This window comes from Ranitomeya imitator, chromosome 5 (genome assembly GCF_032444005.1).
Source record: "Ranitomeya imitator isolate aRanImi1 chromosome 5, aRanImi1.pri, whole genome shotgun sequence".
Lineage (NCBI taxonomy): Eukaryota > Metazoa > Chordata > Amphibia > Anura > Dendrobatidae > Ranitomeya > Ranitomeya imitator.
Window position 1 is genome coordinate 252,239,223 of NC_091286.1, and position 17,389 is coordinate 252,256,611.

The 17,389-nt window shown below is 45.0% G+C and overlaps 1 protein-coding gene across 9 annotated transcripts in view; it reads left to right on the top strand.

Annotated features, from left to right (window-relative positions):
• The window catches only part of PTPRK (protein tyrosine phosphatase receptor type K), a 413,915-nt gene that overhangs the window by 265,902 nt on the left and 130,624 nt on the right, over positions 1-17,389 (top strand). For all 9 annotated transcript variants that reach the window (XM_069726055.1, XM_069726057.1, XM_069726060.1 and 6 more), the window contains exon 8: positions 13,521-13,823. In XM_069726055.1, coding sequence (XP_069582156.1) covers positions 13,521-13,823 — 303 coding nt within the window. The remainder of the gene's footprint in view (positions 1-13,520; positions 13,824-17,389) is intronic.

The window sequence follows — 17,389 nt, forward strand, 5'->3', positions numbered from 1 at the left end:
TCCTGCACTCTCGAGGCATAGTCATTCTGCCTTACTTAGATGATCTCTTAGTCAAAGGACCAACTTTTCAGGCATGCAGGGACAACGTCAACATCTCTTTGGACACCCTAGCTCGTCTAGGGTGGCTGGTCAATTTAAAGAAGTCATCTCTAGTACCATCTCGAAAGATCTCTTTTTTAGGGATGATCTTCGACACCTCTCGGGGGCTAACTATTTTACCCCAGGGCAAGGTGCTTTGTCTCCGGCAGGAGGTAAAAATTCTTCGGCAGCCAAGTTTCCATTCAATCCGGTTCTGCATGATGGTCTTGGGCAGGATGGTAGCAGCTATAGAAGCGGTTCCATTCGCCCAATTCCATCTTCGTCCACTCCAACAGGCACTTCTGTCAGCCTGGGACAGGAGTCCTTTGTCTCTCAACCTCAGGTGTCGTCTGGCTCCTGGGGTCAGGCAATCCCTGATATGGTGGATGAGGAGTTCCTCCCTACTTCAGGGGAAAGCCTTTCCTCCAGTTCATTGGCTCGTAGTCACTACAGACGCCAGCCTTCTCGGTTGGGGAGCAGTGTTTCTCCAGCACACGGCTCAGGGTCGTTGGTCCCCAAGGGAATCAACCCTTCCAATCAATCTGTTGGAAATAAGGGCAATTTGGCTGGCTTTGCAGCACTTTCACCATCTTCTGGCGGGTCGCCCGGTGCGGATCCAATCGGACAATGCCACGGCCGTGCCCTACGTAAATCATCAGGGGGGCACTCGCAGCAGATCAGCCATGCGCGAGGTAGGACAAGTCCTCCGCTGGGCCGAGAACAATCACTCTGTGATCTCGGCAGTTTACATCCCGGGCAAGGAGAACTGGGCAGCAGACTTTCTGAGCCGACAGGGGCTTGCGCCCGGGGAATGGTCTCTTCACCCCGATGTTTTTCGGCAGATATGTCTACGCTGGGGAATCCCGGACGTGGATCTAATGGCCACCGGGTCGAATACCAAAGTACCCAGGTTCGTTGCACGGTTTCGAGATCCAGGAGCAATTGCCGTAGACGCACTAGTCCTATCTTGGAACCAATTTCGTCTTCCATATCTGTTTCCCCCTCTGGCGCTGCTTCCAAAGGTCGTCAGGAAGATCAAGTTAGAGGGAGTTCCGACAATTCTAGTCGCCCCAGATTGGCCTCGGAGGTCATGGTACGCAGACCTAGTTCAGCTGATCGTCGGGTTTCCTTGGCAGCTACCAATGCAGCCAGATCTTCTGTCGCAGGGGCCGATATTTCACCAGAACTTAGAGGCCCTGCGTTTGACGGCTTGGCCGTTGAATCTTGGATTCTGACCCAGGCCGGTTTTTCTCAGAAAGTAGCCTCAACTATGGTTAATGCTCGAAAGACAGCTTCAGCACGCATTTACCACCACACCTGGAAAGTCTTTCTCTCATGGTGCAGGAAGAAGGGTCTTCCTCCTCTTCGGTTTTCCATTCCTAATGTCCTAGCTTTTCTCCAATCTGGTCTAGACTCAGGTCTCGCTCCAAGTACCCTTAGGAGGCAAATATCCGCCTTATCGGTTCTTTTCCAGCGCAGGATCGCTACCAATCTGCAAGTAAAAACTTTTTTGCAGGGAGTCTCTCATATAGTCCCTCCTTACAAAGCTCCGATAGAAGCTTGGGACCTTAATTTGGTCTTGAGTGTTCTTCAGGAACCTCCATTTGAGCCCCTCCAAGATATTCCTTTAAGGTACCTATCTTGGAAGGTTTTGTTTCTGGTAGCTATAACATCCATTAGGCGGGTATCGGAGTTAGCGGCCTTGTCCTGTCAGGCGCCGTTTCTACAATTTCATCAGGATAAGGTGGTGCTGAGACCAGCACCTTCCTTTTTGCCAAAAGTAGTCTCCTCATTCCACATTAATGAGGACATTGTCTTGCCTTCTTTTTGTCCTGCGCCTACACACCGGGTGGAAAAAGCTCTCCATACTCTAGATTTGGTGAGAGCTCTGAGAAGATACGTTTCTCGGACCGCTTCTTTTCGAAAGACGGATGTTCTGTTCGTTCTTCCTGCGGGTCATAAAAAGGGACTCGCAGCCTCTAGATCGAAGTTAGCCAGATGGATAAGAACCACTATTCAGGAGGCCTACCGTATCAAGGGTGTAGCCATCCCGGCTGGGATCAGGGCACACTCTACTCGGGCGGTAGGGGCTTCCTGGGCGCTTCGGCACCAAGCTTCAGCAGAGCAGGTTTGCAAAGCGGCCACTTGGTCCAGCCTGCACACTTTCTCTAAAAATTATAATATCCACACTCAGGCCTCTGCTGATGCAAGTTTGGGAAGGAAAATTCTTCAGGCTGCGGTATCACACCTATAGGCGGTAAGTGCCTAGGGGTTTTCTTCCAGTGAGTCTTCTTCCCACCCTGGGACTGCTTTGAGACATCCCACAGTCCTGTGTCCCCCAATGAGACGATGGAGAAACAGGGATTTTTGTGTTACTCACCGTAAAATCCTTTTCTCCAAGTCGTTCTTTGGGGGACACAGCTCCCTCCCTATTCATTTTATTTGTCTATGGAGTTGTTCAGACTATAGTATTATTCTAGACATGTTGTCTTTGCTCTAATGCTGTTTTGTTTTCTCTATCTCCTACTGCTTGTGCACCAAACTGGAGCTGTCAGGGCCAATGGCAAGGTGTATGCTATGGAGGAGGAGCTAACTTTTTTTTTTTTTATACCTACTTAGTGTCAGCCTCCTGGCGGCAGTAGCATACACCCACAGTCCTGTGTCCCCCAATGAACGACTCGGAGAAAAGGATTTTACGGTGAGTAACACAAAAATCCCTGTATCACTATTTTTAATTATAATTCTTTTTTTTTTTTTACAGGGATATGACGCCGACATTGCTTTTAGACAATTATATAGTAGATGGCTGTGCAATATACTACGTTGGCTGTGCTGTATACCACGTTGGCTGTGCTATATACTACGTGGGCTGTGCTATATACTACGTGGGCTGTGCAATATACTACGTGGGCTGTGCAATATACTACGTGGGCTGTGCAATCTACTACGTGGGCTGTGCAATGTACTACGTGGGCTGTGCGATTTACTACGTGGGCTGTGCGATATACTACGTGGGCTGTGCGATATACTACGCGGGCTGTGCGATATACTACGCGGGCTGTGCGATATACTACGCGGGCTGGGCCATATACTACGCGGGCTGGGCCATATACTACGCGGGCTGGGCCATGTACTACGCGGGCTGGGCCATATACTACGCGGGCTGGGCCATATACTACGCGGGCTGGGCCATATACTACGCGGGCTGGGCCATATACTACGCGGGCTAGGCCATATACTACGCGGGCTGGGCCATATACTACGCGGGCTGGGCGATATACTACATGGCTGTGCAGTATACTATGTGTCCGGCCGCAAACAATCAGCGACTGGCGCAGTCCGGCCTCAAATTGGTGTGGGATTTGAACCACGCTTCGCTAATTGGTCGCGCCCGGCCGGCCGAATCCTGTGTATTCAATGTATTATTCTAAAATCTTCATAAATAAACTACATACATATTCTAGAATACCCGATGCGTTAGAATCGGGCTACCATGTAGTATCCAATAAATTTCATTCAACTTCACAATTGTGTTCCACTTGTTGATTTTTCACCAAAAATTTACATTTGGTATCTTTGTTTGAAGCATGATATGTGGGAAAAGGTTGAAATGTTTCGGGGAGCCGAATACTTTCGCAAGGTACTATATATGCTGCTTCTGGTCATCAACTTTGGCTATATTAGTATGGCTTTTAGAGGAAGAATGTTTTCTATTTTTTAAAAATTATTCAGCAGTGGATACTTTTATAAGATTCTAAAATAAGATCCATATTTTGAGTGGGGCTAAGCTGAAATGCTTGCTACAGTTCATATAGTGTTGATTCTCTAGAGCAGAGGTCCCCAACTCCAGTCCTCAAGGCCCACCAACATGTCATGTTTTCAGGATTTCCTTAGTCTTGCCCAGGTAATAATTGCATCACCTGTGCAATGCAAAGGAAATCCTGAAAACATGACCTGTTGGTGGGCCTTGAGGACTGGAGTTGGGGACCTCTGCTCTAGAGCATTGGGCAGACACAAAAATCAAATCTGATTTTTTCTTAAGCCGATAGCCAACTTTAAGGATCGTTACTGTATGTCCAGATATTTGCTTCTCTGGCTTCACACATGCCGTGAGGTAGATTCACCAGCTTGTTCCCATGTGACTAGACAGGAAGCCTGGCACTTTAAAGGGTTAATCTAATGGTATGAAGTTAAGCAACTTTGCATTTATGGTAATATCTTGTTTCTAGGTTGCGTTTTCCTGATATTACAGTTTTTATGTGTTTCATTGTGTACAGCTCATTGCCTACGGTATTGGCCACCATGAGGGTAACTGAACCTGTGGTGTACAAATATTATATTGTAGCAGAGAGACCATCCAGGATCTCAAGAGCGTGCATTTGGCAGCACACGTAATGACTTCTGATCCCTTTAGGATTTATCTGGCAGTATACACATCTCAAAAGAATCTGGATCTGCAAATTGTCTCCTTAAGGCCGGAGTCACACTACAGCGAGATACGGCCGAGTCTCGCAGGTTAAAACCAAGCTCTGGCACCGGCACTCCGGAGCGGAGCGTGCAGCTCCATGTATTGCTATGCGGCCACATGCTCCGCTCTGGAGTGCCGGTGCCAGAGCTTGGTTTTAACCTGCGAGACTCGGCCGTATCTCGCTGTAGTGTGACTCCGGCCTTAGAGAGAAAGAGGTCTTGAACTCTAGCACCAGCTATTGAAAGTGGCAATCCTAAAAGTCAATATTGACCCTAAAACGAACCTTGCTTTATGACTAAGGATAAATGCCAAACCAGAATCTAAATTTGAAGATGCATGTTTTGGGATGTTGCCCCCTCATTGCAGATCATGAGATCTGATTTAGGCTGAATTAGAGGCCTATGACTGGTGTCTAAAGTGTAGCATTTTCTTAAAGGACAGTAACATGCCTGACATTCCAGGGTAAAGAGGCTTATAAGGCCATACAATTCTTCTTTGGGAAATTAAATATTCAAATTGTCTCTTCAGAGAGGAAGTGAACTTGAACTCTAGTGCCACCTATTAAAATTCATGAATTCCTGTCCGTCATCAATGTTTCGCCCCCGGCAGTTTGCCCCTGGATTTTTGTACATTTGTTGTTCATGAATTCCTGTCCGTCAGCAATGTTTCGCCCCCAGCAGTTTGCCCCCAGATGTTTCACCCCCGAATGTTTCTCCTACAGCATTTTGTCCCTGGATGTGTCGCCATCTTATGTTTCGCACCTAACATTTTGACCCCAGATGTTTCACCCTCAACTTTTGGGGTCAATTTGCAGGGATCAAAACATCTAGGGCTGAACATACATGGGGTAAAATATACAGGACCCCAATTGCTGGGGATTCCTGTGGCTGCCTTTTCAGCAGCTCACCCAGTGTCTCTTCTGGCTGGCTTTAAATGAGTAGTATTTCCCTAGAGCAAAACAAAATGGACATACTTCTCAGTCGCAGCTGCAGCTCCTTGGGTCACGGAGTGCAGTCTAGCAGTTCCCCATGATGTCTTCTGCTTCTGGGTGTCTTTTCATCTTCCCTGGATCACTGATCCATGAAGCATGATGAATGCCGCAGCAGTGAGGCTGAATGTCTCCAGTCCGCTCACTGACATGATGTCACTGCTGCCCCATTCATCAGTCAATCCAGGGGGCATGATGCATCTCCTGTCACCATGGAATTGCATATATAGATCAATAGTTGGCAGTTTAAGTAGAGCGCTGGCAGTAGTCCCAGGAAGGGGAAGGTAGACAGCCGAGTCCCCGCAGCTCCAGCCGGACACCCCCAATAGAGGATATAATAACAGGTTATAGAAGAAAAAGCGGGTCCTTGAAGTGCAGAAAAAAGGACTCTTGACACCAGGTTGAGTTGAGCCACAATGCATTTCAACGGCATACACAGTCTTCAGGTGGTCCACGGTTTTTTGCCATTGAAGCGCGTTGTGGTTCAACTCAACCTGGTGTCAGAGTCCTAGGACCAGCTTTTTCTTCTATCTCCTGTCACCAAGACTCATGGTGGCCTCCAGATCCAGCATGACCATCGCCAGCCCACACAGCCAGGCAAAGATGAGCAGAAGACCTCTAGATAAGTACCCGGAGGGGAAGATTGGCAGCATGCTTACTGCAACATGATTGCTGAAGCATGCTGCCTTATTTTGATTTTGCTGTTCGGCATGAGAATACTCCTTTAATGCAGGCTATGTATGGAAGCAGGGGGATTGTTGACCGACTACAGGGTTAATCCTACCAACCGTCTCTGCAGAACTAAAGGTACCGTCACACTGAACGATATCGCTAGCGATCCGTGACGGTGCAGCGTCCTGGCTAGCGATATCGTTCAGTTTGACAGGCAGCTGCGATCAGGATCCTGCTGTGACATCGCTGGTCGGAGCAGAAAGTCCAGCACTTTATTTCATCGCTGGATCTCCCGCAGACATCGCTGAATCGGCGTGTGTGACGCCGATTCAGTGATGTCTTCACTGGTAACCAGGGTAAACATCAGGTTACTAAGCGCAGGGCCGCGCTTAGTAACCCGATGTTTACCCTGGTTACCAGCGTAAATGTAAAAAAAGAAAAAAAACAGTACATACTTACATTCCGGTGTCTGTCCCTCGGCGTTCTGCTTTCCTGCACTGGCTGTGAGCGCCGACCAGCCGTAAAGCTCTGCTTTACGGCTGGCCGGCGCTGACAATGCAGGAAAGCACAGCGCCGGGGGACATACACCGGAATGTAAGTATGTAATGTTTTGTTTTTTTTTTTACGTTTACGCTGGTAACCAGGGTAAACATCGGGTTACTAAGCGCGGCCCTGCGCTTAGTAACCCGATGTTTACCCTGGTTACCCGGGGACCGGCATCGTTGCTCGCTGGAGAGCTGTCTGTGTGACAGCTCTCCAGCGACCACACAGCGACGCTGCAGTGATCGGGATCGTTGTCTAGATCGCTGCAGCGTCGCTAAATGTGACGGTACCTTAAGATTTTGGCTTTGCTGAACTAAAGTGGTGGTTAATCAGCTTCTACAGAACCTCTTTATCAGGTCTTCAGATGGGGGGTTTTGGGATTAGCCCTCACAGAACACTCTGCCAGTATACAAAAGAATGGAGCAGCAGATAAAAGTGGTATTCTCACTTCAGGACCCCTTTTTCTATAGATACCCATTCCTCAGATTAGGCCAAGAATAGGGTTCAGTTGTATTCTGCATTGAACCAGCTGTTTATAAGCAACTTTCAGCACCAACGACAATGACAAGTGACTGTAAGCTGCAGCCATAGCTCTCCATGATTTGAGTGAAATCCAGGGAAGATGTGCCTGGCAAAGAGCTGATCCACCGTGCCATGCCTTATACAGGGCATGCACTGCTCTGTGCAGAGAAATGCATGTTCTGGATGGGACTCAGTTGTGTGCATTCCGTCTTTCAGCAACAAATGGCCCTTTGGGGACAACCATTAAATTGATGTGGCCCTTGGTGAATATGAATTTGACACCCCTGATCTAAGACAAGTGACCATCATTTTACTGTCATGTATGTGGTGTTACACTTAATGGCTTCTTTTTGTCATCCATTACATATCATACTGTATCTAGTGATGAGCAAACCCGATCTGGAAAGTTCAGGGTTTGTATCGAACATTGCCTGATCGGGTTCAACCACACCAACCCCAAACAGGCAATGTTCGGAGTTTGCTCATCAGAAAATAAAAATTACTTCTCTCCCTTTTGCTGAGGTCTCAACCTGTGTGGATAGTCACGATAATGTATAAAATGTAATATGATTATTAGTTTTCCCTGTTAGCACACCGTGGGCTCTGATCCCCCCTTCTGTCTGTGTTTCTGCTTGCTGAAATGTGTGTGTATGGATCCCAAATCCCTCATTCCTTCCCACCAAAATAATTTTTACAACCTCTGTAGCTGCAATAGACAATTGTACCGGCTAAAACTGGTCTGATATCTCTCTTAAGATAAGAGGTTCTTTGTTCTATAGTAAGATTTTGGGCTAGGAAAATAATCAGTTCATATTGCGAACGTCCATTGGTAGCTCTGCCAAACACTATAAGCACGAGCCTCTAATACCAACGGGCACAAAGTACGGATTTCTCCGGAACCGTGTGTCCCAACTAGCCCGAATTTGGTACCAATAGAAAGCCAATTTTAATACAAGATGGATGAGGTGTGTGTTATGACTCTGCCAGATTCTACAGCAAAGATATCGCAATTATAAGAATTGCTGTTGAAATCTGTATGTCTGAGGAGAGGGGAGGGTCCTGGGAAACCAGCCCCTTTAGTGATGTCACCAGGCTGCAGGTATAAGGGACTTCACTTAAAGGGACTCTGTCACCTGAATTTGGAGGGAACAATCTTCAGCCATAGGGGCGGGGTTTTGGGGTTTTTGATTCACCCTTTCCTTACCCGCTGGCTGCATGCTGGCTGCAATATTGGATTGAAGTTCATTCTCTGTCCTCCATAGTACATGCCTGCACAAGGTGCAATCTTGCCTTGCGCAGGCGTGTACTATGAAGGACAGACAATGAACTTCAATCCAATATTGCAGCCAGCATGCTGCCAGCGGGTAACGAAAGGGTGAATCAAAAACCTCAAAACCCCGCCTCCATGGCTGAAGATTGTTCCCTCCAAATTCAGGTGACAGTGTCCCTTTAACCCAGCCTTCAGTTATGCCTGAAGAGCTGTTCCTATCCAGACTTCATGATGCACTGGGACATTTGGGGCTCCGCCTACCAGCATGGTTTTGCCGGAGATGATCTGAGAACATGAGTTTTATCTTCCTTCTTTAATCCATGTTATTTTGTAATTGCTTTGTACATACTTTCAATTGTCTCTTATTGTAACATCCTTGTAATCTTTTTATAAACACTGCCTAATCTTTCGGAGTAAAATATTTAATTTACTAGTTTCCTTCTCCTGCTCTAAAACGTACCCTCAGTCTCTGGAAGGGAATTACGCTACTGTTTTGTGTTAGCTTCAGACCCGTTAATCGAAGCTGGTGGCGGCATACCGTGTCCTGTGCTTTTGGGAGTCGTTGTAGCGACGGCGGATAATTCTTGTTACTGCCTGAGTGGAAGTAGTTATATCGCCTCACTGCAGCGTGCCCAATAGCCAGTACCTAGCAGGCAGGCTTTCTGGCGACTAATTACCCCAGGTGCAGTACCTAATCTGACCTGAGTGCAAGGGGGGCACCAGAGAGCTGCAAGTTCACACGGAACTGAAAAGCGGGATATACATAAATCCCTGCAGTTCGTGTTACATTGTAGGAGCAGTGGGATAACTAAAATAAGCCCCTGCGGTAAACTAAGAGGTCAATAGCCTTGTGTGTGTTTTCGTCACATTTGACCAGTGGAGGGATAACTAAGATAAGCCCCTCTGCACATGTCATAGCCGTGGGCTGGCCAAAGGTCACCCCGATCGTGACATATTGGTGACAGTCATGGTGCGATCCATGACAGGTACAAACATCCGGGGGCAAACTGCTGGTGGCGAACAATTGATGATGGACAGGAATTCACAAACCACAAGGGTACAAACATCTTGGGGTGAACTGCCGGGGGTGAAACATTGATAACGGACAGGAATTCAAGAACCATAAGGGGACAAACTTCCAGGGTGAACTGCCAGGGGCATTCTGCTGGGGGCAAAACATTGATGACTGACAGGAATTCATGAACCACAAGGGTACAAACATCCGGGGGCGAACTACCTGGGGCAAATTGCTGGGGGCGAAACATTGATGATGGACGGGAATTCATGAATCACAAGGGTACAAACATCCGGGGGTGAAAAATTGATGACGAACAGGAATTCAAGAACCACAAGGGTACAAACATCTGGGGGCAAACTGCCGGGGGCGAAACATTGATGACGGACAGGAATTCATGAACCACAAGGGTACAAACATCCGGAGGCGAACTGCAGTGGGCGAAACATTGATGACAGACGGGAATTCATGAATCACAAGGGTACGAACTGCCGGGTGCGAAACATCCGGGGGCCAAATGCTGGGTACGAAATGTGCAGGGGCGAAATGTACCCATGGGCGAACTGCTGGGGGCGAAATGTGCGGGGGTGGAAAGTGCCGAGGCGAAACACCCTGGGGGCCAAATGCTGGGGACCAAATGTTCGGGGGCGAAATGCAGCCTGGGGCGAACTGCTGGGGGCGAAACATCCAAATCTCGCTGCTTCCAGTAGGTGGCACCAAAGTTCAAGAACTCTACCTCACTGAAGAGACAATTTGCATATTTAATTTCCATAAGAAACATTGCATGGCCTATAAGCCTCCTTACCCTGGCATGTCATGCATGTCGCTCTCCAATGGAGAAAAGCTACCCCATAGACTTCAATAGAATCAGGAGGAACAGTACCACTTTGTTCTACTACTCTTGTCAGCTGCAGTTAGAACAGTCAGTGCAAGCCTTCACCGCTGCTCTTCTCCCCGGTCACAAAATGAGCTCAATCTCATACTCCCCGGCTTTAGCTTCAAGGGGACAACTGTCCTCTACCCATCTTAATTGCTTGCTGGTCCAAGGCTTCCATTTTATCCCTTCCAGCTGCATGGGGAGAACAGGTTACAGTATAATAACCCCTTCTCCCTATCGCTTGGTATTAAGATCTTCCCTCACCCTCCACACACGCACGCGCGCGCACACACACACACACACACACACACACACACACACACACACACACACACACACACACACACACACACACCTTTCAGCTAAATAATAAATAATATATATTCAAATAGTTTCTCAATGTCATTCCTCTGGCATGATTGAGGTTCAGTTCACTTTCCCACCTACTAGTTATAGATGTACACTTTACATGTATCAATGCCCCCTTCTTCCATGTTAGATAAATGTATAACAAGTAGGTGGAACGATGCAGTAAACCACTCTGGCCCATCAAGGGTGCATCGGGCACCATATTAGCATGTTTGAAGAATGAGTACAAAAGCAGCATCCCAGTTGGACACGAATGGTTCGATTTTTATTAGTTCTATGTGCCCTACGACATGCGGTGCCTAATTTGGACAGTCAGTTTGTGCTGACACTCACTTTGGCATTATAGTTTCTTACCATTTTTTTCCCGTTTTCTGCGGTAATCTCAGCTCTAATCGACACTAAATGTCTGCTCAAATCTTCGTGATCCTCGGGACTGCTACTATAACTGAGCAATTAGGTCAATTAGCAGACTGAATCGGCATGCAAGAGGATTCACCACAATTCTGGGGATATTGATGCTTTTCTAGTAAGATATGTGGGCTAATTTACTACTTAAAAAAAAAAAAATTAAAAGCGACAGCTGCATGGTCTTGTCATCACAGCCCCATGCATCTGCTCCCAGCAGTATTAAAATGGATCATGCTATTAATTAACATTTCCGCTATAATGTTGTTGAACCTTAAACATTGATTACGAACCCACAGGGAACATCTCTGAACGGCAGGGAATGAGCCAAAACAGCAGTGGTGTTCCCCCTTCAGGGGGGCATCTTGTGGGACTGCAGCTGTTTTATTGGTCCTCACCTGCTGTAAGCTTTGTGCTTTTTCTCTACATGATAGAAAATGTAAAGTACATTTACTTTTATTGTGCCTAGCGTGTGTATAGGGGTGTAAAGTAGTTAAAGATTTTCAATGATTATACCGCAGCCTAGTTGTATTAAACTGCTAAAGCATATCTGCGCAGATCAAATCTATATTAGTACTGTGGAGGCAGTGAAATAAGTCAAATTACAAAAAGAAAATTTTAGATTTTTCAAAAATTCGTGCCCTACTTATCAGTAGACTGTATTTGGTATTGAATTGGGATAAGGCTGGTTTGCAATTTCAGACCAGCTTCAAAGGAGTGTTCTCAAGTTTAAAAGTTTTCCATTGATCCATGGGATAGGGGATAACTCTCTAATCACTGTGGATCGGAAGAGCCCCATCTGATTGGAGCAGAGATCAATCATATGCCTTACCGCTCCATTCATTATTAATTAGAGTGCAGGTTATTTCTGGATTATTGGAAGCCACTGCTGTAAGACCCCCAACAATCGGAAAGTTATACCCTATCTTTTGGATGGGAGATAACTTTAAAACTTGAACACTTTTTTTTTAATGAGAACGATTTGAAAATTGAATTATTTAAAGCGGTGTTCTCAAATAACTAAATTGCTTTTGTTGGACAGCACGAAAATAAGCAAGGTGGCAATTGCCTTGCTTTTTCTATGTGCTGTAATTCTCGGGCAATGAGAGCATTTATCTTTCATAGTATACAGCTGGTTTCCATGGAGCTTGGCAACTGGTGCCCGTTCCCTAGCCGAGTGTTTGCAGTAGATATATTCCTGGAGAGGTGTTTACTAACTAGTCAGCTTTCTCCAGCCCATTGGTTTCTATACATCAATCCTGACAAGCCACTGTTTCTAAATCTTGCAAAATCACTATACCCCACCATCTTTAGCTTTTAGAGCAGGTCACTTAGTCAAGGTTTTCTCTCAGTCCAAAGCTGTGTGCTTGTTCAAGAGCCCAGTTATCTCTACGTGCAAGTATGTTCACTCCAGAACAAGCCACTGATAGAGGACTGTATTACAGCTGACCTTTTGCTCAGCTTTATAATTCTACAGTTCTGTTGCTCACCAGAACTGCCACTCAAGGAGGGGCATAAGTCATGCCAGACAGCAGGAAGTAATGAGAGCATGGCTCTTAGTTGCTCAAGAGACACCTTGAGAATACCCCTTTAAATGCATTTTCCTTGATAAACCTAAATGTAATACTTAATGATGGTCTTTATTTGTGGCTAACTAAAAAAATAAACCTCAAGAACAATCTCAAAAACCTGATACTTTTTTTTTAGTTTCCTTGGCTGTTTTCTATTACTGCCTAAGACATAGTCAGCAAAATGAAGAGTATTTCAAGGGAATCCGTAAAAAGGTTTTTGCTATTTAATATGAGAGCTGCATAATATATAGAAAGATGCTCTCATTCCAGGCATGTCACTTATTAGGATGGATGTTGTAGTTTCAATGCAGTCTGTGTTTTATCAGTAGGAAATGATCACTGCCTGACTTGGTCACATGTGCAGACCAGTCAGGCTAATCTGTGTAATCCCGCCACCACCACTCATTTGCAGCTTTCTTACAGGAACCTGCCAATCCGGTGTGTGCAAGGCTAGATAGAGCTCAGCATTCATTGCATTGCTATATCTACAACAGAGAAAGCAGGGATTCTATGAAAACTGCACCGAAAAGTCTTGTTAGCGCTAGATCACTAATCAGGGTCTTTGCCCTGACGACATGCTGCTCTCACATTACGTAAGAAAACCTGCTGACAGATTCCTTTTAATGACGATCTCTTCCTCTTCTGGAGGACAAATTAGGCCAGGGTCCTTCTACAATACAAAGTTAAGGTTATGTATGCATATCCCTATTCAAATGTATGTTATTTTTTTTTTTTTTTCTAGAACCAATGCGAACACCTAAAACCTTGAAGATTGCAGAGATTCAGTCCAGACGGATTGCTGTTGATTGGGAGTCTTTGGGCTATAATATTACTCGCTGTCATACCTTCAATGTCACCATTTGCTATCACTACTACAAAGGCCATGGATTTAACAAAGCTGATTGCTTGGATATGGATCCTAAAGCTCCTCAACATGTGGTGGACCACCTTCCTCCTTATACCAATGTTAGCTTAAAAATGATCTTAACTAATCCGGAGGGTCGCAAGGAAAGTGAAGAGACCATTATCCAAACAGATGAAGATGGTAAGTGTACAGTTAGAATACACTGATAAAAGCTGATGATTCTATATTGTGTTAATAGAAGAACTTCAATGTAGGTGTAAACCTGATCAACAGTATTTACAATTGTAGAAAGCCAGATGTCATGTTAATGTGCTAAAGTCCATGCTCTGTGAGACATCACTTGTCTTTTATTAGCAGTGGTTGTGTTTTATCTCCTGAGATGGCAGCCCTTGGGAAAATTCACTCAATGCCTGCTTCACACATTAAAAAATGCTCACTTTGGTGCCCACTCTGCGGGCAGAATAAACTACCTCATTTTATTATTTTAAAGAAATGGTCTAAATGTATGCACCTACATTTGTACATTATAACTGATTCAAGTCTAACCTTCAAGGGAATCTGTCTCCCATATGAGCATTTGATCTATTATTATGGGCATACAGGTTGTAGACAGCTGAAACTAGCCATACCTGTATGCTTCCTGGATGATGGATTGTTCCGTAAAAATAACTTTTTATTGCTTTAATTAGATCATCCAACTGTATGCTGCCTGGAAGTTAAGACTGCCTCCTCTCTCCATTCTTTCAGATTCCTCCTCCCCTGTCTTCAGTGTTCCTTTGTCGTCAGGTGCGCGGCCAGAAATACCTGCGCATCTTAGCCACTTTTCACTGTTCTGTTTTTCTGGGAGCACGGACTTCAGTTTTGTTGTTTGCAGGCACCAAAGTGTCACTGTAACTTTCGGTCCAAATGTTTTTCGGCACAAAGAAAAGGAGCACACCCGACTTCCTTTTTATCCCAATGCATAGTAAGCATGTCATTCCCTATTCCCCTGTATAATGGTCGTGCCAGGCAGCTCTCAGACTTAAGACATCAAAAGCACACTGTGAAAAGAAGGGAGGAAAAATCTGGTATAATGAAGTGAGGAAGCGGCGTTATCTTCCAGGCAGTGTACGCCCCATAGCCTGGAAGATCTAATTAACATAAAGCGATAAAAGATGATTTGCACTGAACAAGGCATCATCCAGGAGACATATAGATATGACTTGTGTCAACAGTCTACGACCTGTGTGCCCATATTAATAGCTCAAAATGTTCAAATGGGGGGGGGGGGGGCACATTCACTTTAAGTATTGAGTGAGGGAGAAAGAATTGGGAGATGCTTATAAAACTGAATAAATTGAAAGTCACAACAAGTATATGTGTCCTTGTCCTCGCACTGGACACCGGTGAAAAAAAAGGTGGAAAGGTGCTTGTTGTACATTGGATGTTCACCGTTCCTTTCTGAAAATTATTGATAGAAAGCCATAAGACAGAAGAGCCCATGGCTGGATAATTTACTTCAACATATGACACGTACAGCCTGTCAACGTGCACTGGCCCCTACTGCTCTACGCTCACTTGTCAGACAGTGAAAGGACAAGGCAGTGCCTTTCTGCTCTTTACCCGAAGATTCAGCTGACAGCACATCTATCCAAAGGAAACGACATGTCACGTGCCCTCCTCTGATTTAGGAATGCTTTCATGTCTTCTGTCACCTTTCTTATTTCGAAGACAGTGTGTTGGAGACAAACTCCAGATTTACCAACCTATTAACCAAGCTGGAATTTAGATCTCTGCATATAGACTTAAGAGATAATCTAATTGAGGAATTTGTAGTGTTTCTCTTCTTGTTTATGTCCTATTGCCCACATTTTTTTTTAATATATATGTCCTCAATATTCATTATTCCTGGCTACAGTTGCATTTACAACATTCTTGACTGGCTATCATCAGTGATGAGTGAACATGCCTAATAAACAGCCAATCCCTGCGCGTGTTGTGGCTCTCAAATGACCTCGAGACATGGAACCGCGAGGACTCAAACATATTTTTCGAGCATGCCAAAGACACTCGGTTGTCACACGAGCATGCTCGAATAACACCTTATCCGAGCACGTTTGTTCATCACTAGTTATCACTACTGCATTTAACAGGCATACTGAATTCAAACCTGACGATGAAAATTCTTCGTTGACTCTTGTTCTTATGATATCAAAGAGTATTCATTTTACTGCTACATAGTGCATAAAAATTTCAGTACTTTCAAACATTATTTTTGCAAATATAAAGATTAAGAAGATTTTGTTATCCTAAGTTTAAAATAATTATTTATAGGAAAGTTAGCAACAATTTAACTAAACATTATTGCAAATTATAAATTACTATTGAAAGTTATAAAGTTACAGAATTTGCACTACAAAATTTGGTCCTCATTCAGTGACAACTTTTTTTTTGTCTTGTCTCTTGTACTCCTGCATCAGATCATCTCTGAGAATTGTCCAACAGTAATCTGCCAGCATTGATGGATTTCATTTTCCTTGATATCGTTTCTCCATAGCTGCAATATCTTTGAAATCTCTCCCGTGTTGTTCGCTCACTTCTCCGCAGCTTGATGGGAAATAAGTCTAGCTGCGATTGTAATAAATTAATTTTAAGGACATGTTACAGCCAAGATCCTTATGTTTAGAGGAGATTTTCCATCAGATCTTCATAGTTATCTGCTCTTGAGTTTCCCCCTAAATTTGTTGCCTTTGCCTTGCCCTGCAACAAACGGAGAAACTCCTCATCTTGAAGAAACTTACGAATCTGATGTCCATCAAAGACTCCTTCCTTTATCTTTGCTTCACTCAACCTTGGAAATGTACTGTATTAATGAGATACCTGAATGTTTTTGCATTTGTATCCATTGCCTTTACAAAGTTCTTCATTGGGCCTAATTTGATACGCAGTGGTGGTAACAAAATCTTGTGGGCCAACAAGTGCTGGATGTAGGACATTTTTACTCCATGGCTGAAGTGATTGTGGGAGAGGCAGGTCTCTTTTATTGTAGTGATAATCTCTTCCACAGCTATTCCACCCCTCACACAGAAAGCAGCAGTACTTTGTGTATCCCCCCTTGAGAACAAGTAAGAGGGTGACCGCATTTAAGTCACCACAAAGGAGTCACAAATGTGGGTGATAGGTCAGGCATCTCAACAGTTTCATATTGTCATAGGTTTGTTTTGTGTTTGATTGCATAACTAACTGAAATTTAAGGTAGCACATTGTCATTATACATCAATCTGGCATTTAGATTTTTTTTGAACGAATCAATGAAGAACCTTCTTTCCTCTGGATTATAACTTATCTTCAGCAGTTTAATGGAAGCTCTGATGTTGTTACATACCACAAGATTGCCCTCCATGAAGAATTTTTGAATGTGTAATAGACTAAAGGCCCCTTCACATTTAGCGACGCTGCAGCGATACCGACAACGATCCGGATCGCTGCAGCGTTGCTGTTTGGTCGCTGGAGAGCTGTCACACAGACCGCTCTCCAGTGACCAACGATGCCGGTAACCAGGGTAAACATCGGGTAACTAAGCGCAGGGCTGCGCTTAGTAACCCGATGTTTACCCTGGTTACCATCCTAAAAGTAAAAAAAAACAAACAGTACATACTTACCTACAGCCGTCTGTCCTCCAGCGCTGTGCTCTGCACTCCTCCTGTACTGTCTGTGTGAGCACAGCGGCCGGAGAGCAGAGCGGTGACGTCACCGCTCTGCTTTCC